This window comes from Anguilla anguilla, chromosome 17, assembly GCF_013347855.1.
Source record: "Anguilla anguilla isolate fAngAng1 chromosome 17, fAngAng1.pri, whole genome shotgun sequence".
Classification (NCBI taxonomy): domain Eukaryota; kingdom Metazoa; phylum Chordata; class Actinopteri; order Anguilliformes; family Anguillidae; genus Anguilla; species Anguilla anguilla.
The window spans coordinates 8,501,904-8,522,283 of NC_049217.1; the positions used below are offsets into that span (position 1 = coordinate 8,501,904).

Below are 20,380 nucleotides of genomic sequence, written 5' to 3' on the forward strand. Positions count from 1 at the left end.
TTCTGTTTGTCTTAGGTTGGACCTCAGCTCCTCCCAGGTGTTTAAAAAAGGTCTAGCTGTGCTCCCTAAACATCTGCACTCGGGGGTTTGTGCAGACAGACATACGGACGTCTCACCTTGGCTCCGGGCATGCCAGGTTCTCCATTGCGTCCGGACTCACCGGTGGAGCCCTTGGGTCCTACGGGGCCAGGTCCACCACGCTCACCAGTGGCACCCTGAGGTAGAGGAGAGGGGGAGGCGGGAAAAGGAGAGGTGGGGAGAGATGAGGTGAGTTCCACTTCAGAACCACGGACAGCATTCAGCAGTTCCACACACCCGCATGCATCTTCAAGATTAAAGTAAAGGTTGAATGAATGAATGAATGAATGAAGGAATGAGTTATGGCTTCTGCATGCACAAGTGGAGGATCCATTATATAATGGGCAATGTGCCTTATAAGGCACCATTAATTTTAATAATAAACTGATTCATATATGAATTTTAACTTGTGCAGACTATAGAAATAATGTAGGTTGATGCCTAGGTTATCTTGTTAATTAATATGTGTAACAGATCAGTAAGCAGCAGCTGTTAACTAATTCTGACTAGGATGCTGGTCAGTGTCCTCTGATTGTGGAAGCATGGGCCCCGCTCTACAAGCGTCCTTGGATACACTCTGTGTGTGCATGCACAGGTATTATACACTGCTTATCCTCCTGGGCTCCGATCAGCCTGCTTGTGAGAGTTCTCTCTGTGGAAGAGTGTAGCATTTCATTCTGCTCACCTTGGGGCCACCAGCTCCATCACCACCAGGGAATCCACGGTTTCCGGGGGCACCCTGTTGGGGGAAGGGGGGGGGGGGAATCAAAACCATCACACACCTGCCCTGTCACCACATCTCTCATCAGCCCATTCAGGAGGCTCACAACATCAGGGCTTTCCTCAAGCCCTGAATCAGGCTATTAACCTTTACAGCAATATTAAATCAGTTGGCTTTCTGCCTAAAGTAGGCCTAATGTAACATAACATAACAATACATAACATAACAAAACGATGAGAACAGGCCATTCAGCCTAACAATGCTTGGCATTTTCCTGACTAAATTGTACCTAGTGCTCTGATCACTTACAGGCTAGATATTCTTGAAAACCCCCGGATTTCTGCCTCTACTGTGACCTGGCAGGCTATTCCACACATTAACCACTCTCTGTGTTAAACATTTCAATTTCAAAAGACAAAAAAAGCGTCACAAATAGCATAAGCTACGTAAAGTGACTGCGTGTGTGGACACCAGACCTCTACGGCCGACCACTTTCTAACTTTACAACTTGACCACATTTCTGACAGCCATTGGGGCTTTCAGAGTGGGACGGGGGTCCCGTGATAGGGTGAAAGAAGGACAGAGGGACAGAGGACGGACGTACACGCTCTCCGGAGGCTCCGCGAGCTCCAGCCGCGCCGGGCTCACCACGGGATCCTCTCTTGCCCTCCTCTCCGGCGGGACCGGGTGGGCCTTGCACTCCAGAGGGTCCCTTGGGTAGGGAGAGCACGGACAGGACCGTCACACATTTGTCTGCAGCTTCAGCTAGCTCTGCCACTGATCAGACCTGACCAATCGAACGCACAGTCATCCCTAAGCCTGAATGAAACCTGTCCGCAGTTCACTGCCAGAGGTCTGCTCATTTCCATTTTAATCGGGTAATGTAGTGAAATTCAACTGAATTGAACTGAAACACTGGTGACAATAATCCTGGCCTCCATGTTGTGTTATAGATTGGCTAACATCTGTTATCAGGATTTTATGCAGTCAGGTATATTCTAATCCATCACAGTGCTTTTGGTATTATTTTTGGAGTCTGCTATGGAAACAGTACGTAAAGGTAAATATTAGGTGCGGCAGATTAAATGACAGACGTGTGATTTGTGTGTGCCAGGTTTTGTGACAGCAGGTGTACTTACAGGCTCTCCCTTAGCACCAGGGTCTCCCTTATGACCAGGAGCACCAACCTCACCCTGTGATGGGAAAAAACAAACAAAGAGGGTTAACACATTCCACACATCTGTACTGGCTGAAGGGAAATGCACCCTGAATGACGTGATTGTGAATATTAAAAACGTTTAAAGGATACCTACAGTGTTACCCTTAGGACCAGGAGCACCAGGAGTACCCTGAGGTCCGGGGGGGCCACGGGGTCCAGGGAATCCAGGAGCACCAGCAACGCCAGCAGCGCCCTATAAAAAAATAGTGCAGAAAGCGTGCTTTAGCCACAAAAACCCTGACCAATCATAAACATCACTCATCACGTCATTAAAACCCCTGACCAATCAGAAACATCACTCATCATATTGTTAAAACCCTGACCAATCAGAAACATCACTCATCACATCACTGAAAATCCTGACCAATCAGAAACATCATTCATCACATCACTAAAAACCCTGATAAATCAGAAACATCACTCACCACATCACTAAAAAAACCCTGACCAATCAGAAACATCACTCATCACATCACTAAAAACCCCTGACCAATCAGAAACATCATTCATCACATCACTAAAAACCCTGATAAATCAGAAACATCACTCACCACATCACAAAAAACCCCTGACCAATCAGAAACATCACTCATCACATGATTAATGTATAATGATGTGGCTGAGCAGCTGTACTTACAGGGGCACCCTTGCCACCAGCAGCTCCATCCTGACCGGGGTTACCCTGGAGGGGGGGGCAGAAAGCAGAGACCGGTGAGCACTGCCCACTGGGCGACTGGCAGCGTGCGATTGGCGACAGGTTCTGATGGTGTATCGTTACTCACAGCAGCACCAGCAGCGCCAGCGGGTCCGGGGCTACCGGGCTCACCACGGGAACCAGGAGCTCCATCTGGACCACGGCTTCCCTGAGGACCAGCATCTCCCTGTGGGGTGGGGGGGGGGGGGGTCATTGCAGTATCAGTATCACATGACCCCTTCACCTTAAGTCATCCAAGACAGGTGAGGTGCCAAAGCTTCTCTTGTTTTGGATCAATCTCAGTCCCATGACATTGATTATATCACAACAGTCAATCTTAGAAAAGAAACTAAATGAGTCACGACAATCTGATTATAAAGACCACAGCATCAGGAACTGATTTACAAAGCCCTATAGCTGGGTCAACTATAATCCTTGTTTCAATTCATTTTTTTAAAATGTGCAAAGCAGGTACATAAATGTAAATAACCAGTCATTATGTTTGGAGTCTATTTAGACAATGCAGTGCTTCAGTGGATAATGTGATACAGTACTGTGATGAAAGTAGTGTGTATTGTAAAAAGAAAGAACGGGTACTAAAACATTGGCAGTCATGCATATCGGATTTACTGCTTGATATGAAGCCCATCTGGGACCACAGACATATTTAAATATGAATAAAATCAATCATTCTAACTCAACTGGAGATTAACCAATACGTGTGTGGAATCATTGTCATCATATAGATGGTTATTTTGATATTTCTGATGAACGTATGATGAGCTTCCTCTATGTTTCATGAACTGATCCAAGATCTCTCCAGTGAAAGCACTGCTGAAGGTCCAAACCATTTGTAAACAGAAACTAAACTGTATTACTCAGGTTTGAGAGTGATTCTTGCATGTGCAGCATTTGCGACATGGTGAGATTCCCGGTTATTCTGTCTGTCTTTTAGACAGGTGAGGCGTACCCGGGAACCTGTGAAGGTGAAAGGTGAGACCGCTTACCTTAGCTCCAGGACCACCAGGGAACCCAGAGGGACCAGCAGGTCCAGTGGGGCCCTAAAATACATAAAGAGGGACAACTGAGTGTCTGGGGATCACACAGCAGATTCCAGCTCACTCAAATTAGGCTCTACATTATTCTCAAGGCCACCGTGGGGATTGTGTGCATGATAACACTACATGAGAATTATACATTTGCTATCAGGTCTGGTGTCAGTGTAGGGGGATAAGTAAGCCATGTTTTTCCTGGCACACAATTCTGAGTGTGCTTCTAATGTGTGTATAATACCTGTAATGCTCCTGTTCAGTGTCTCATATCTCATTTCATCGCCATGCATTAATTTATCAGATGCTACAGTGACTTTCAAAACAAAAGACATAAGTGCATTCAAATAGGTTAATAATACCAGAAATACAAGAGAGAAGGGTTATTAACACTTATAGAGCCTGCAAAAGTAGCGTGTAGAGTTCTTGAATATACTGTTACATACTCTTATCAAAGGCAGCTGTTCTGGCATATTTAACTAAACTGACCACATATCTAGAATCAAAAGAAATGCTAAGATTGTGCTCTAAAAGAGGAGACCTTGTGTCGTGCAACACAGCTGGCCTTTCTGAACATTGTCGGGTCACAGCCATGTCTGGGGTTCACAGTGTGTGAAGTTGCTGATTGGTTGTGAATTGATTGTTTGTGTTTTTGATACTTACAGGAGGACCAGCAGCACCAGCAGCTCCATCGTTACCACGTGCACCCTGTGGGAGATGAACCAGAATCAGCACTGGAAATCAAGTTTAGCTAGGCTTGAAAATACATAAGTATGTTAAGAAAATATTTAAGTTTAGCTTAGCTTAAAAATATTCAGGCTAAGCTAAAATTGTGAGTATGGCCAATGCCACCAATTTTATTAAAAATGTCCTACTACTATTTTCTTGAACAATAATTTGTACTGAGGCCCACTGAAAATATGAATCATAGTAACTTTAACATAAGGGTCTCAGTCCTTCCCATTCTGAATGGGCAGTATGTATGTCGACTCTCCCAAACAGGCTGGGGCATAGGAGGTTAGTAGGAGCCTCTTCTAACCTTTCAGAGTATTAGAAGAACCCTACACCTGCTTAGTGAACAACTCGCAGTTGGAAGTTAGCCTGTGCCTTACAAGTTTTATTCGACATTTAACCGATTTAGGCAAATCATACTATTTTTGTATTTGAAGTGTAATTAGAAAGTAGTCCAACCAGTCACTTTCCCTGAGTTTCTTGTTCCCATGAATCTGAAGGCTAGAACCTCATTGGAACAGTGCAGGGATAGATTAAACCCCCTGACCCAGCAGTTGTGGGGTTGTGTGGACCGGATTGGTGGCCTTTCACAGACAGTTCAGTGGAGGGTGAGGGGGGGCTACTGTTGGGGTCCCCAGGGAGGACCACAGTGAGAGGAAGTGGGCATGGCTGCAGTTGACCTTAATAAGTGAGGTCAGTCCATACCAGCCCCACTGTTGCCCTTCATTGTGGGACAGAGGGTGAAGAGGACTAATTTTTCTGGGATACTCACAGCAGCGCCAGCAGGACCAGCACGGCCTCTCTCGCCAGGCAGACCACGTGGGCCCTGAGAGGGGTAAACAAATATCAGAGGATGTCAGATGGACTTCTCAGCACGGACACAACACACAACTACTGACAGAGCATGTGCCACTCAAATCAAGTACATTTAGTCCCTGTTAGTTTCGCATAAACTTGGACCTGATTTAAGACTGTGCTGTTCAGTGCTGTGTTTCTACACAACCAAATAATAGGACAGGAATTAGAGCTTGGTATCTCACCACCTCAGCTTCCCTTTAAGTTACAATGAAGAACCAGCTTAAGCTGTTTTAATTAGCTACCAATAAATGCTCTAAACTGCCTGTGTGGTTTTCCTCTACCATCCCTACTGTTAAGATAAACTAGCTGTGAACAACAAGCATACAACTAGTGGTTATTTTCTTGAATAGAATTACTCTACATGAAATGTAATGCCTTGAATATGATGTTTTTTTGCCATACGGAGTGCAAGTAACAATTCTATTGCATTCACAAATGTGCAGTTTTCCACCTGGTGTCACCGGGGGTGACAGGAAGGGACACTCACCATAGCGCCAGGGGTTCCATTCTCACCAGGGGCACCAGCCTCTCCCTGTGGAGAAACAGGCAGAGCGGGTGAGCTCCTTTCAACACTTTGGAAGAACATTCTGGAGTGGATGAAAAGGCACCTGGAGATTGTGAGCTCACCTTGGGTCCAGCAGGTCCAGTATCTCCCTTGGCTCCATCTAGACCGCTGAATCCCTGGAAAGGAGAGACAAGAAAGGGGGGGTCATTGGGGGGGGATCAGCCTGCGGGGGAGGTTGGCCAGCCTGGGGGGGTGGGGGGGGGGGGGGGGGGGGGGAGTAGGGGGTCGGCCAGCAGTCAGGATGAGTCTGTAGAGTATGGGGTCTCTACTCACTCTGTGTCCCTTAATCCCAGGGAGTCCAGGGGTTCCGGGGAATCCACGGGCACCCTGTCAGAAGAGATGGGATGGACGTGTCATCAAAACTGACCAATAGGATCCTACTGACCAGACAGCATTCAGGTGATGGCACACACAGGAAAATCGTAATTGCTCATAGTTGTCAATGTCTATTTGTGACTGTATTTCTTCATTATCTTAATTGAGTACTATTGTTTCATTACCTGGCCAGTATTAACAATTATTACCCATTTCAGGTTCAATGCAGTTATGATTTATCACCAAACCACTACTGCTCACAGTAATTGCAAGGAAGATGTTTTGTGCTAACGCCATTTTTTTTCAGTTGTTACAACGTCTCTATGAACCTGCGATATCAGTATCTTATTGATCGTGAAGACTGTTATGCAAAATGCAAACACAGCTATTGCACATTAAGGCTATACTGAATGCTCATGATCTGCACGAAGTAGCTAAGGATGCTCGGGCAATTCTGCCCTAGTTCAAGCCGGGCCAGAAATTTGGTGGAGGGACTCACCTGGGGGCCAGCAGGACCACGCTCACCGCCGCGACCGGGTTTGCCGGACTCACCCTGAAAAAGACAGGAAGTGGTGATGATGATGAGGAAGAGGGTAAAGAAGCACAGGGTGAATACATGAAGGATGTAACACCTGCAGGCACTGAAATGAGCAGTTGTTTGAACAGCAGCATAGAGGATCAGCTTAGGGTGCCTGTCTAGCAGCTATAAAGTAGTAGTTTTTAGTCCCAAATAGGATTTATTTTAGCTACATATCCTGCTGCTGTATGCTATGCATTTTACAGTGGACAAGGGAACAAATAAACGATATCCTGTAATATTCATTGTCCACAATAGCATATGTTTGTCCCGTATTAAATGTCATCATACTATGTCCATCAAATATACATAAGATATGGTTATGGACAGTAGGGGTCTCACAAAATGAATTAGCATGTAATTAATTTATTTTTGTGATGCTGGATTCAGTGAATCAGAGGCCATGCACTGGCCTTATGATATAATCTGCAGGTGTATGAGGCCATCGGCAGGTGTATGACCCAATCAGCAGGTGTAAGATCCAATCAGCAAATGTATGACCCAAGATGTATGACGCTATGTTTGTGGTGAGAATATAGCTGAACAACTACACTGGAGGGGGATTATAGTGGAATCTGAAATATCCCGAAGTGAAGACGTGGTCCTGAGGTTTTGTACAGGTGAAAACAGGCGCTTCTGACACTCACATCCTCTCCGTTCTTTCCAGGGGGACCAGCTGGACCACGGGGACCCATGGGACCCTGCAGAGGACAAACACACCTCACTGAGCAGGACAATCACGGGAAGGTGAGCAACAGAAAAACACAGGGCAAAAGAGAGTAAGGGGAAACTGTGAGTATATGCGTGTGTGTGTGTAGGTGTGTGTGTCGTTAAAGCACACTGAATTTTCAGCATAAATAAATCATACATATACTGATGTATATAAATGGCTGTAGTGTTACACATGAGTGTCAGAGCTGACCAAAAGCCAGACCACATTGACCCTCATTCAGTGTTTGGATGTCATTCTGTTTGAGTTGGATCCCTGCTGTGAACTTCCACTAGGGGGCAATGCAGAGTCACTTGGGGGGGTGGGGGGGGTGCTTGAACCCCAATTAAGGGAGTTCACGAGAGTAGAAGTTTGGCTGGTGTTGTGGTGGTTTCAGTAGTGGGGTGGACAGTTCACATCAGGATACTCACAGAAGCACCAGCCTCACCAGGCTCACCAGGAGGACCAGTGAATCCTTGGGGTCCCTTAGGAATCACAAAAGAGAGACAGCTCAGACCTATGTGCCAGTTCGATCATCACACAATGATCATCACTCAAAATACCAGGAAAATCAGACCCATCTCATGCTAGCTCTTAGCTCGATGACTGAAATCTACATTGGAGTCTATAGCCACCATCTTGCTATCTGTTTCTTGCAGGGGCAACTAATATTCAGGCTACATTCTGTTTGTCTATGACCTGACTAGACTCAAGGTCTTCAAGAAAGGTGGAATCTGAGGCAACCAGACTCAAACTCTGATTATTCCACAGTCATCTATGTCCTGTGTGTCAGTCAGAGATTTCTTGTACAAGTGATGCACTAGCGTAGCATTAGCATATGAAGTGATACTTACGCTAGCACCAGCAGGTCCAGGGGGACCACGGGGACCCATTGGGCCCTGTTGAACAAAGACAGGAAATGTGATGTAACAAACTGAGAACCAAACATTTATGTAACTGAAAATGAGATTTGAGCACACAACCACATCCAAAGAAGACATCTAAAATCGATCATGTAAAGTTGAACACTAGTAAAAAAAAATGTAAGTTAAATGATTAAATACCTGCCTATATTTGAGGCAATTATTTAAATTATCTTATAGGCAACTTCACTACATACACTATTTTCTTTCTACATTAAAGCATTAGAAGTCCATGACCATGTCTCTTTTGGTGACCTGCATTTCATGAAATCTGATGAAATGAAAGTCCATCATTTTATACACTTGTACCAGTATATATAAACATAACTGGAAAAAGAGGTATATTATTTGAAATGGCAATTTAACTGTTAATGTTTCTCTAATTTTAGTGAATTTCGGTGCAATATAGGTGTCAATTCGCTGCTGTTTGAGAAATGTTCCTTAGCATGCTGAAGTGGTCAAGACTCATTTGAAAATGCCATAGATAGAGCAGCCTGTCGCTATACTGGAGGCCCAGTGCATTGTGCCAACATCAAAGACCTAAAAGTGTGTCTTCTACTGGACCAGCTCTGTTACTGTCCTGTCCTGGTTTATCAAACTGGGCGCTGCAAAAATTGGGAGAGGGCTGAGGGAGTGTCCATACCATGGGGCCAGGGACGGGCATTCCTCCACCGCCAGATTTCTCCTCATAACCGTGAGACATTTGAGGAGAAAAGTTCTGGAGAAGAGGAAAGAAAAACAGTGTTAGGTCTATGAATGACAAAACCGTATTTCTGAGGGGAATCGATGTCACAAACTGAATACCATTGAGAAAGGAGAGCTGAAATTACAGCAGGCCTTGCTAGCCCTTGCTGGTCTACCATGAATTTTCAGATTTTCTTTTCCAAAGGGTATGATGTATGGGACCTTGTGTTTCACTGGCTAACACATACACTACATAGTCACTTCAGTGCCTGAATAGAGGCCAGGCCAAAAGTCTGGTGGTGGTGGGGGGGGGGAAGGTGATAACATGAAGTCCAGACATTTTGTTTCACATGTTTCCTATCTGTACAGGTAGGACCCAGATCTCAGATCACAGGGGGCTCTAGGCCACACAACAGGGCACTACCCGTGAAATGAAAGCAGTCAGCTCCCTGGGGCTCGAATTGGCCCGGCCCTCAGCACAGATCTATACAGACCCAAAGCGGTGTGATGCCGTGTTTTTCTCCTGCAACCTCCTGGATGTGGTACTTACTCCGCCAAGGCCGTTGGGTCCGGGGGGGCCAGGTGGTCCAGGAAGGCCAGGCTGGCCTGGGATGCCATCATTACCTGGGGGGCCGGGGAGTCCCTGTGGAATAGATGGAGGAGAGGGCATTTTAGTGAAAATGTAGAGCTATAGCTAGGTCAGGCCAGGCCAGGCCAGGCCAGGCCAGGTCAGGTCAAGTGAGGCCATAGTGGCCAAGGCCACAGAGGCCTAGATGGGCTTTGCCAATTACCACCCATGTCTCAATGTATTATAGAATAAATGCAACCTATCCATCAACTGTTTCAAAGAGTTCAAAGATCACATTTATGGAAATACTATAGCCCTTTGATGAGCAGATACTGCTAGGGAGGCTAGCAGTATCTGCTCAGTCTCTTAAGGCCTTGCGTTAGAACAGGTAGATGCACCTGGACTTGAATATGACTAGAAATCTCAGGATGTCACTGTACTTTAAGTTTAATAACACATAAGCGAGATCTGACAAAATAGATTTACTTAAGGTTTTTTCTTTTGAAATTTAAAGCTAGGCTAACCCTGCTATAGAAAGTAATCCCGCATATAACTCTATTGGCTGTAAAGCCGCACACAAGTTCTGGAATTCCAGAATAAGTGAGACCCAAAAGCCAAAAAAAAGAAAACAAAAAAAGGCTAAGACAAGATATTTGTGTGTGAGACTTGACCTACGTATGGATGCAGCCTGCCATTAGTCTTCTAATTCATATAGTGAATTACTTGCATACATGCAAGTTTCTATCCATATATGGGCCTACGTGTAATACAGCGATAGTTAAGTCAGCCAGTATTTTCTTTAAATTGAACAATATTTGGGAAGAGATACTTTCTCTTCTTGATGATGCAGAAATAGTATTCAGTGCAGCCGAGGCAGAGAGAAACTTACCCTGTCACCCTTAGGACCAGGCTTGCCCTTGGGTCCCTACAGGAAGGAAGCAAAACAAAATAAATGAAAGGAGAGTACAGGCGATACGTGAAAATCAACTGATTGATTGATTAATTAATTGCGTGCGTTAATTAAATGTGTGCTAAATTTTAAAACGTACTGTTACAGTTTTCTCTGAATAATAGTTTTATCACAATGGCAGTATGCCCACAAAAAAGAAAGAATGATTAATCATTGGTATGCAGTTTATTTATATATAGGATAATGTGTGATATATAGTTCACCAGACAATGTTGCCCATATTGTATAGGTCTGCCACATATATTGTGCTTAGACCTTTCATTTCACAGCCATGTTAATTCAACAAAATATGCTGTATTGTCAATATGAACAAATAATAAACATGTAATTCATGATTAAAGTTTGAAATAATTACCACAGCCGCGATAGGATCCCCGTTATCTACGGAAACAATAAAAATATCTAATTAGCTTAAAAATCTTTAAAACATTCAATAGGATTTACCAAAGGCCAGTATTTCTTAATTACTCTCCAGGTTTTTATAACAAAATTTAAATATCAGTTCAGGAATGGTCTTATCCAGTTTCCATAAAAGTAATTGCAATTTTTTGAAGTAGGCCTTCACGTGACGTGGACTACATAGATAGAAGTAAGGACGTTTAATCCGACTTCAGATGGGGGATAATTAAACGTGATACATTCGTATTAAATCCAGGTTGGTCCTTTGATGCACTTCTTCCAAAGGTTATCCAAACCCAGGTGACCCTTAAATTACAGTCGCACGGACCACAGACTTCCTTCTTGTGTTTCCAAAAGCTTAACGAAAGGTAGTTGCGGCCGTCTCAAGGGCGCCAGTTAGCGCTGGACTGAGGAAGAGGAATTGGTAGAAGACTGACGTATACCTTCCTCACCGGGGCAAACCGGGCAGCATTCGCCGAAGGGAATTTCTGGATTGGGGCAGTCAGATGTATCCTCGCAAATCACTTCGTCGCACATGACGGTGCCGCTGTCGCAAACGCAGATTTGGCAGGGTTCGGGTTTCCATACATCTTTGTCGCTATATAATTGGCCGTCCAATGTACAGCTGCCGGCTGTGTCTGTGGAGAATTAGATAAACCAGAAATGCAACTTTATATCATCCTCTATGCACGCTTAAGGGAAAAAAGAGTAGCTTTAATACATGCCAGTTGCAACCAGCTAATTGAGGCTGGTAACATTCAGGTTTATATTTATTTGTTGGCAAAGGGAACCAGACCGACGTGGATAGGAATTTTGGCATAATGAACAAGCTAACATTTTGTTCAAAATTAAGTATATTATCCTACGATATATTTTCCTGCAATTAAAATACGTTTTCGTTATATTGGACTGCTAAATACCGACATCACTATGCACGTCTTTCTCATTCGTTGCATGTAATGTCAAATAATTTCAATAAATCAATGTATATCTTGTAGCACACCCACGGAAATCCAGGGCAGGTGAATTTCCACGTTCGCATGTATTACTTGGAGTATAATTATACTATACTAAATAAGCATTTATCAAAAACATTATTATTATTATTATTCCTTTAAACGTGATTATTTATTGAAAGTGTAGTATGCAAGCCTACAAATAGAATTTGAACCAGTTGAAATGTACAAATAAACCCTGCAATTACCCTGCCATTTTTCAAGGGGGCAGTATAGTCCGTAAATTCCATTTTTAGAATGACTTAAGTCATGAAAAAACGTTCCACGTCCTTTGTGGTTAGTTTAATGTTCTGAAATAATTTAAAACGTCGGACTTGGCAGAAAAAAAACTTTTCTCCTTAGTGGAAACTCTGTAGTCTTACATGTGTTTTCGATCATCCATGAAAAATAAAAAAAAAAGCGAAGGGGGCGGGTTTCGCCCCAAAATGTATCATATAAATTTCGTGCAACTCCCAAATTCCATATGCATCCGCATCGTGGCGCTATCATACCGTAGAAAGCAGTCCCAAACTGTACGCCCAGCATCCACATTTCTTAGATGAAGTGATGTCTAGACGCTTTCGGGCATCAGTCGTTTATTTTCGCAGTTATCTGTGTTTTGCATAAATCTAAAAGTTTTCTCCCGATTGTAACATAACTGTTCGATTCGATTGTATCCTTTCATAGTCACCCTACAATCCATATACTTTCGCGTACTGTGCCAACTCTCCTCATCCAAGACTGAGATTAGAACGAGATTCTGTGCTAATAAGAATGAAGTAACAAACTTTATCAAAGTTTCGCAAATACCTCCCTTTCTGTCCAATTAATGGATGTATATTTTAGGCAAGGTTTAAGCCTTTGTTGCTCATTCCTTTTGGCCTACCACCCTTTTCACGAGGCATTCCACTGCCTCATTGTGCTATCGTATATTAACACATTGTGCACCTACAAAAAATAGCAAACTCATTTCTTTAACAAAAATTTACCGAAAGTTTCCATTCCAACAAGAAAACGTGAAAACAGTTTGTTGAGATCATTTTTTCATTGTCGTCCTCCTTCCCCTTATCGCGCCCAAGTTTTTTCAGCTGCACAGGCAACGTCCCAGGACTTCAAATTGCGCACGAACACGAGATGCTCTAAACCTGCACGACATTGTTTTTAAACCCAAGTTCATTCATGCATTTAAATGCTAAGGAATATGCGTTTCCATGAACAAGAATTATCCGTGATGTCAAATAATACAATTGCGGCCATAAATAAATTATTTGTCCGCGTAAAAGATGGAAGACATACCAGCAGGTCTTCACAACTTTCAAACTAACCTACTCTACTCACATAACTAGCATTTAGTCTCAGCAGCATTTGGATCTTTTCAGCCACTCCTTCAGATGTTAAAAACTGTGTAAAACTATACTTACGATCGTCCTCGCCTTGACCTCTTGCCAAAAGTGCTGTTGCTGCAAGCAACAGCGCTAACCGAATATCCACAAAGCTGAACATGTCTAAATATTAGACATGTAGACTCTTTGAGGCAAGGGGAAAATGCTCTTCCTTTAGACTCCAATCATACACAAGAGGGTCCGGTCTGTTGTATCTCCAATCCAGACCCCAGCAGAAACTCCCTACTGCCTTAACTAACTAATAGCCCTCGCTTTTATATTCCAAACTTTTGGGGAGGTGCTGAACACACCAGATAACTTCTGTATGTTCACGTTAAAAAGTCCCTCCTTCATCAGTTGGAGGGGCTGGCTTAAACGTTTTTTTCGTCCCAAAATCTCAAGCAACCTAATAATTTTTTTCTAAAGAAGGTGGAGGTTAAGGAAAAAAAGACATCTTTTTGTTCATTCGGAGAGCAGGCCATGTCATCTCCAAATGTCAGTTGGCAAGGAACGAAGGCATGGTTATCTTTTTCTGGGTAGATTTTTGTAGGTTGTAATTACATTCAAACGACTATGCGTATAAGCAAGAAACAAAGCAGTAAGCAGATATGTTCCATCGGTTTCTTTTAAGCTTGTACTTTACGGAGTTTTTGAAGATGCTGAATATGTTTTAGATTGTGACGTATAACGTGTTTAAGCACGTATAAGTGCACTTGGCGGGTCGCTTCTGTCGTTATTCGCAAGGAATTGCACATTCGAGTGGCTATATCAGGTTTTTGCGTCTTTTGTGTTAATAATTTAATGTAATTGAAATGGAGTCTAATGCAGCTCAAAATCGTGTTGTGTATAGATGGAGAGATAAAAGGATCCCGATGAAATTGCCCGTGTGATGTGGCACCCTGCTCAACCAAGTAATACTACAGGGATTGTCATTTGCTTGTTGTTTGTGCGTGTAAAACGAGTTCGTTTACTTGGAAGGAGTTACGTGTGCTTAATGTGGCTGTTATTTTACGAATTTTCTTTTTCTTATGGAACATATGCGTAAAACTTTCAAATGTAAGATACAGTATATATTACTTACTTATGCATAGTTTCTTTTATAGCGAGTGGAACGAGGGATCTCTGACACGTTTTAAGCAAAATATTTTGTTTGTAATTATGGCAACGCCTTGTATGCATTACTTTATTTGGCAGACGCTTTTATCCTAAGCGACGTAGAATAAGTGCATTTATAAGTGGTGAACAGATAGGATGCATTAACATTTTCATAGTTGGGAATTGGCACAAGCCAGAATAGATATTCCAAATATGAACAATATAAACTATATGTGTTATTGTAAAAATGAAAATTACTTGCATAATATAAAATGTGAAACGTAATATATCTGAAAATGGTGTTGTTGATTTGTGAGCCGTTCATATTTGGTTTCTGAGACATATTCCTCTCAGTGGAATGGAATTCACATCTGTAAAAAGACACTAGAGTGTGAGGCCAGGGTACACGGACGGTTTGTGGAAAAACAGAGAAATTTAGAGATATTGAACTCCTGCGGAAGAGCGCGTGCATTTCTTTTGACACCTGGCTCCCGCAGGTGGGCAGAGAGAGAGGATTATCAGTAGTAAAACTGTGCCATTAAAACGTGATTTATGATTACATTCAAACGTCGTATTTACTTCACAATACACTGTGTCTTCCAGTGTAGATGAAAATACGGACTTAACACAGATGTTTACATTTAGGTTTACAAGCTGTGCAGCGTGTTGGTGGAAACACAATCAAATCAAATTAGCTTATAAAATGAACTAATCGGTGTCATCCATTACTTGATCTATTTTCGCTTTTGTTTATACATTTGGAATGATTCATTTGGCACCCTCAGACATAATAGGGGTACATGACCACTAACATCAGTCATGACCTTGATTCTCCTACTACAGTATGTTTAACACACTAAATCCTGCAGTGCGTAATTGACCCTTGAACAGCGCAGTGAGTATCCAAACGGCTATACAGAACATAGTTATTGAAACTGGATGCCAAAGGGAAAGTATACTGTATTTTCAATTCGTTGCTTAAGGGCACTCTGGCTAGCACGCTGATTCGTATTGTATTATGAGCTCTAATTACAGGCATAAGACCGCTCACCAAAATCAGACGCTTTTGCTTTTAGATCTCATGATAAAGGCAGGAAGTTTGGCATTGTTTCAAAGGCCTCGCAACGCACCATAGACACGTTGCAGCTTCAAGTAAAACGAATGTCCAATCCGGTCTCTCAACTCTTTTCTTTTTTAACCTCTCATATGGCTGTCACTCGTCCAAGAAATGTGTCTTTGATTCTCTTTTATGCGTGTGACGGTGAAAGGAATGCGATCCTCGAAAAATGAAAATGCCACCTCATCATCCAAAGAATGGGTTTAGGACTATTTAGGGTCAAATGCTATGCAACTTTAATCGCCAACCCGCCTGCAAACTATGATTGCACTCTTTATATTTGGCTGGCGTAGCCTATACATTTAACCAAAAAAAGCGTTTGGGAATAATGGCCTAAGGTTATTTACTCTTTTAATGCTCATATTGACTTTTGTGGTTATTGCCTGCGCTAGTTTAATGTCAGTTTAACAAACCGATGAATGGCATTTTCTGCTTCATATGCGGTTGTAAAAAAGTGAATACCTATGTAGACTACAGATGTCGCAAAATAACCCACGCGAAACCGTTGCTTATCCAGTTTGATGACCGAATACTTCTTCAGTGGTCGTAATGTTGGTCTCAGAACACATCGGGTGTCCTAATATTGTTAGTTGGTATGAGGACATTTTATAACCTTATACAGCACCCGGTTTGTTACCTGCACGGTAGAATACCCGTGGGCAGCACCTGCGCAGCTCAATGTAAGTTGGAGGCACAGGCGGAACTATAATGTACTTACATTAAAATAATAATGGAGTCATATTTCCACTTCGAGATGCGAATAGTTTATATATATAATCGCGTATATCAATTTCATGTCAGGATGTATCACATTTCTAACAGAATAAATCAGAGAAATGGGTAATCAATCTGATCCCTTTGGAGTTTTGTTTAATTAAACATGATATAAAATTATTTGTGATCGGTGCACAGATAGTCTTTCAAAATCTTTTCAAACCATTGATCAATTGTAGATCTTCGGTTTTTATGTTCAACAAATTGATGTGGCAACAGCTGATGTGGCAATCTGAATTTCATCATCAACCGGAAAAATCATATAAATCTGCCGTGGATTCGATAATTTCATCTCGTTTGCCGCTGAATAAGCCCAATGAATCAGTATTCATTCATGAGATACAGAGTCAGTCCTATCTGTCCTATGTCACTCCTTCACACGTCACATGAACAATTTTGCCATTGACAAATATGTGTGAATTTCATTAATTTATGGCTTGTGTTGTCTTTGTTGTGCATTCAGTATTTTGTATCTTTCAAAAAATGCATTCTCCATTGGGACATTTTTCTGCATTTTATGTATCATCATGTTTAAAATGTTTTTATCAGGGTAAATTTCAGCATTGTCTAGGATAACATCGGATTAAATAAATAATATATATAAGTATTTATATATATTAATATCTAATATTAATATTATATATATAAATATAATGTCTTACATTGCTTACAGCGTATGCCACACACTGCAGGTGAGAAGTTCACTTTTGTAGGTCTATGTCCTTCTAATTGATACACAACCATAACTGACTGAGGCGACGCTCCTCTCGGAAACCTTTCCATTTACTTCATTTCCTTCATTTTGTTTACGCTCCGAGTTGTGAATCTGCCCTAAAATGCAACTTGGCCCTTTGCAAAAAGTTTAGGGTCCAACCCCAGAAGCCACAGAATGCAAGGCACAACGCAGCTCTTTTTTTAGTTTCTGCAGATTCGTGTCGATGACGGGGACCGAGGATGTGCTGAAGTTTAAGTATGGCGTTGCGTGGAAAAAAATTGGGCAGCAGCAGTGTTTCATTTTGTGATTTGCTGAGGTGAATTCAGGACATCCATTGCAAGTTTAATACAGAAATATCTGACCATATGTAGATGTTACAATCGTAAAATTGCACTAAATACGTGACAAGTACATTCATTAGCCAATATATGTTTTGGATAACTTGGAAAAGGTACTGTGAAACATTGTACTTGTATTCTGTAGGAACATGTGACCTTTGGGTGGCCTGGTTTGGCCTGGATTTAATGAATCTTTGCCCTTATCTTTGGCTTACAAATAAATGCTAGTGTTTGTGATTTACCATTTCTAAACTCAGTAAACCTTTGTTGTGGATACAAAATAACTCCACTTTCATTTGTAGGTTGCAGTTGGGTACAAAAGTTGATTTAATCCAGACGTACGTCTTGTTGGTCCGTGTTTTAGAGACATTGCTGGAGAATGTTAACCATCCGTTTCCACATTTTTGGGATCTCTGAGCAGCAGCGCAGTGTTTATTTTACGGATCTAAACATTTAAGATTGTCTCCTCCAGCCCGTAAAAAAAACTGACAGCTCCAGAGAGGCGTTTGATGGGCAGGTGTCCCTCTGGTACAAACAGGTGTTGGGACCGTCCCAACGTTTTCAAGAGGCCGCATGCCGGAGCCTAAAACACCGGCTTCGTGCCATTTTGACGGCTTCCGCAGCTGTTTTTTTCTGTGAACGTGCTAATTCGTTTAGCGCTTACTGGCCTCATCATAAAAAGAAAAACTGATAGGCATCCTTCCAGGATTGGTACAGTGGAGGGGAATGTGGGATGCTGGTTCGGCCACAATAAATCATCCTTCTGAAGCAAAACATCCAGGCACCTTCATTTGGTCTCCACCCCTTCGGTTGGTCTGGTCACTGTGATGTTTTTCTTTTGCTAATTCATGTGGCAGGTTTAGGATCTTATTCAATAGATTACGTAACATTATTTTAGCTGATGCTTCAATCCACAGTGACCTAGAATTTCCAAGTATATAAGTAGGCTACAATCAATAAAATCAGAATATAGGATTAGTAACAATATGAGAGTCACAGTATAGCAAAAAGTGTGAGAATCAACTAGACTGTTTGCAAAGTCAACTATCCATCCATCCATTATCTTATCCTGGGCAGGATAGTGGGGCCTATCCCAGCATGCACTGGGCAAGAGGCAGGAAAACACCTCGGACAGGCCAACAATCTGCCCCAGGGCACACTCACCATTTACTCACAAACTCATATTTAGAGTCTCCAAGAATGTAGAGTCTCCAACTAGCCTACCTGCATGTCTTTGGACTGTAGGAGGAAAACGAAGTACCCGGAGGAAACCCACACGGACACGGGGAGGACATGCAAACTCCAGAAAGCTCCAGTTGGGATGCGAAGCCAGGACCTTCTTGCCGTGAGGCAACAGCGCCTATTGCCTATGTATTACAGAGCGTTACACTGACCTAGCGACCTTCAGGAAACTACGCCTTTGTAGATGCAGTAGATGCATGCTCTATGCTCTGAAGCATCAAAATATCCACAAAGAAGCATCCAATCACAAGCAACATCATTGAAATGTTGCAACGTTTTTGAGCACCTCTCAGTAAAGACAAAGCGGAAAGGCATTTAATGTGTAACTAAAATTAAAACTTTCAAATTGCAGTTCACAAGCCATGATATGCAATTTACTTCTGGGAACACAGCATGCTGCTGTAATGTACCGCGTTTTAGCCTGAGAGCTTGCAAGAAAGGAACATATGGTTGCAAACCCTTAGCTCCAAACAACGTGGCTTCATAACCAAGAATTAAATTTTCATTTCTTTATTTCATGATAAAATCTGTTTTATCCCAGCCTGCAGTTTATCACTTGTGCTTCGATTTGATTTAGTTTGAGAACTTGTCACTGGTGACCAATAGAAGGAGTTCTGTATTTACATGCAGGGAGAAGCAGTTGAAGAGAAGTTTTAATTGAAGTTGGTGGTTTGGTTCTGTCAGAAATGGCTCTGGAGCAAGTCTCATAATTCTAGTCCTCACAGTAAAATATCCAGCCTTAATTAAACTTTAATAGTGTTTATTCAACTCTTAATTGATAACATTATGGAGTGGGACCAAAAGTTTTCTATAAAGAGTTGATTTAACACTGTTGGAGTTGAATTAACACTGGACATTTTACTGTGCACCTCTGAAGAGATCTAGATGAGATGACTACTACTGAATTACTAAACTCCCCCACCCCCCAGTCCGCAATGACAACTTGTAAACCCCCCCCCCCCACACCCATCTTCCGCCACAGACTGAAAAAGCACTTATTCAATCTGCTCCTTGGCTCACGTAATGTTGAAGGTTAAGAATTCATGTCTTCATTAAACTTTCACTGGCATGCGTAACACTGTGGAAAAGTCGTGCACTGTTGATTGATTTGTCCATCAGGTTATGAGTATCCGGACCAAGTAAAGAAGAATGTAGTGCATACTTACTGTAGTCGCCATGACTGTTCAGTCTTTGGGCATGAATGGCAGCCTGTCATTTTGTAATTACTATATTCTGTGCGTTGCCTCCGAAGGTAGCTATCAGCCTCAGTAATGATTTGTGCTTTCGTTTTGAGCTCTCCTTGCGACCCGTCAAGTAAAATTCCTCAAAATAGTTAGATCGTCTCACTATGTTCCAAATAAAGTTCAATGTGATTATGCATGTGTCCAACAAAGGATGTCAAAAGTCTGTTAACTGACAGTTTACTTTGTTCCATTATAAATTCCTAATAACTTGTGAATACATATAGTCCAAGTCAACAAGTTTTATTTAATTGCATGGTCTTAGTGGTCTTGTTTAGATACTGCGAAAGGATTGTGTGCGTTTACCAACAAGAAAGACATTTAAAGTTGCGTGGGAGTTCTGCTTTAAAATGTGAACTGAGGACAAAGTCACTTCCAGAGGAGGAAGGATTAAGGTTAGTCCTCTCAGTAAAAAGCACA

The 20,380-nt window shown here is 42.2% G+C and overlaps 1 protein-coding gene and 1 long non-coding RNA gene across 3 annotated transcripts in view; one reads left to right on the forward strand and one right to left on the reverse strand.

Moving 5' to 3' along the window:
• The window catches only part of col1a1a (collagen, type I, alpha 1a), a 30,452-nt gene extending 16,756 nt beyond the window's left edge, over window positions 1-13,696 (reverse strand). Inside the window, exons 1-23 of one of the 2 annotated variants that reach the window (XM_035397946.1) lie at window positions 13,478-13,696; window positions 11,514-11,699; window positions 11,018-11,043; window positions 10,582-10,617; window positions 9,675-9,767; window positions 9,084-9,158; window positions 8,372-8,416; window positions 7,949-8,002; window positions 7,456-7,509; window positions 6,731-6,784; window positions 6,190-6,243; window positions 5,979-6,032; window positions 5,839-5,883; window positions 5,266-5,319; window positions 4,425-4,469; window positions 3,720-3,773; window positions 2,801-2,899; window positions 2,656-2,700; window positions 2,113-2,211; window positions 1,939-1,992; window positions 1,404-1,511; window positions 764-817; window positions 117-215 (exon numbers count right to left, since the gene is read on the reverse strand). In XM_035397946.1, coding sequence (XP_035253837.1) covers window positions 117-215; window positions 764-817; window positions 1,404-1,511; window positions 1,939-1,992; window positions 2,113-2,211; window positions 2,656-2,700; window positions 2,801-2,899; window positions 3,720-3,773; window positions 4,425-4,469; window positions 5,266-5,319; window positions 5,839-5,883; window positions 5,979-6,032; window positions 6,190-6,243; window positions 6,731-6,784; window positions 7,456-7,509; window positions 7,949-8,002; window positions 8,372-8,416; window positions 9,084-9,158; window positions 9,675-9,767; window positions 10,582-10,617; window positions 11,018-11,043; window positions 11,514-11,699; window positions 13,478-13,559 — 1,569 coding nt within the window. In that variant the 5' untranslated portion in view covers window positions 13,560-13,696. Of the gene's footprint in view, window positions 1-116; window positions 216-763; window positions 818-1,403; window positions 1,512-1,938; window positions 1,993-2,112; window positions 2,212-2,655; window positions 2,701-2,800; window positions 2,900-3,719; window positions 3,774-4,424; window positions 4,470-5,265; window positions 5,320-5,838; window positions 5,884-5,978; window positions 6,033-6,189; window positions 6,244-6,730; window positions 6,785-7,455; window positions 7,510-7,948; window positions 8,003-8,371; window positions 8,417-9,083; window positions 9,159-9,674; window positions 9,768-10,581; window positions 10,618-11,017; window positions 11,044-11,504; window positions 11,700-13,477 lie in introns of both variants that reach the window. The other variant, XM_035397945.1, reaches the window with a different exon arrangement.
• LOC118216612 overlaps window positions 7,480-20,380 on the forward strand; it is a 66,804-nt gene continuing 53,903 nt past the window's right edge. Inside the window, exon 1 of the long non-coding RNA XR_004763041.1 lies at window positions 7,480-7,555. This is a non-coding gene — a long non-coding RNA (uncharacterized LOC118216612). The remainder of the gene's footprint in view (window positions 7,556-20,380) is intronic.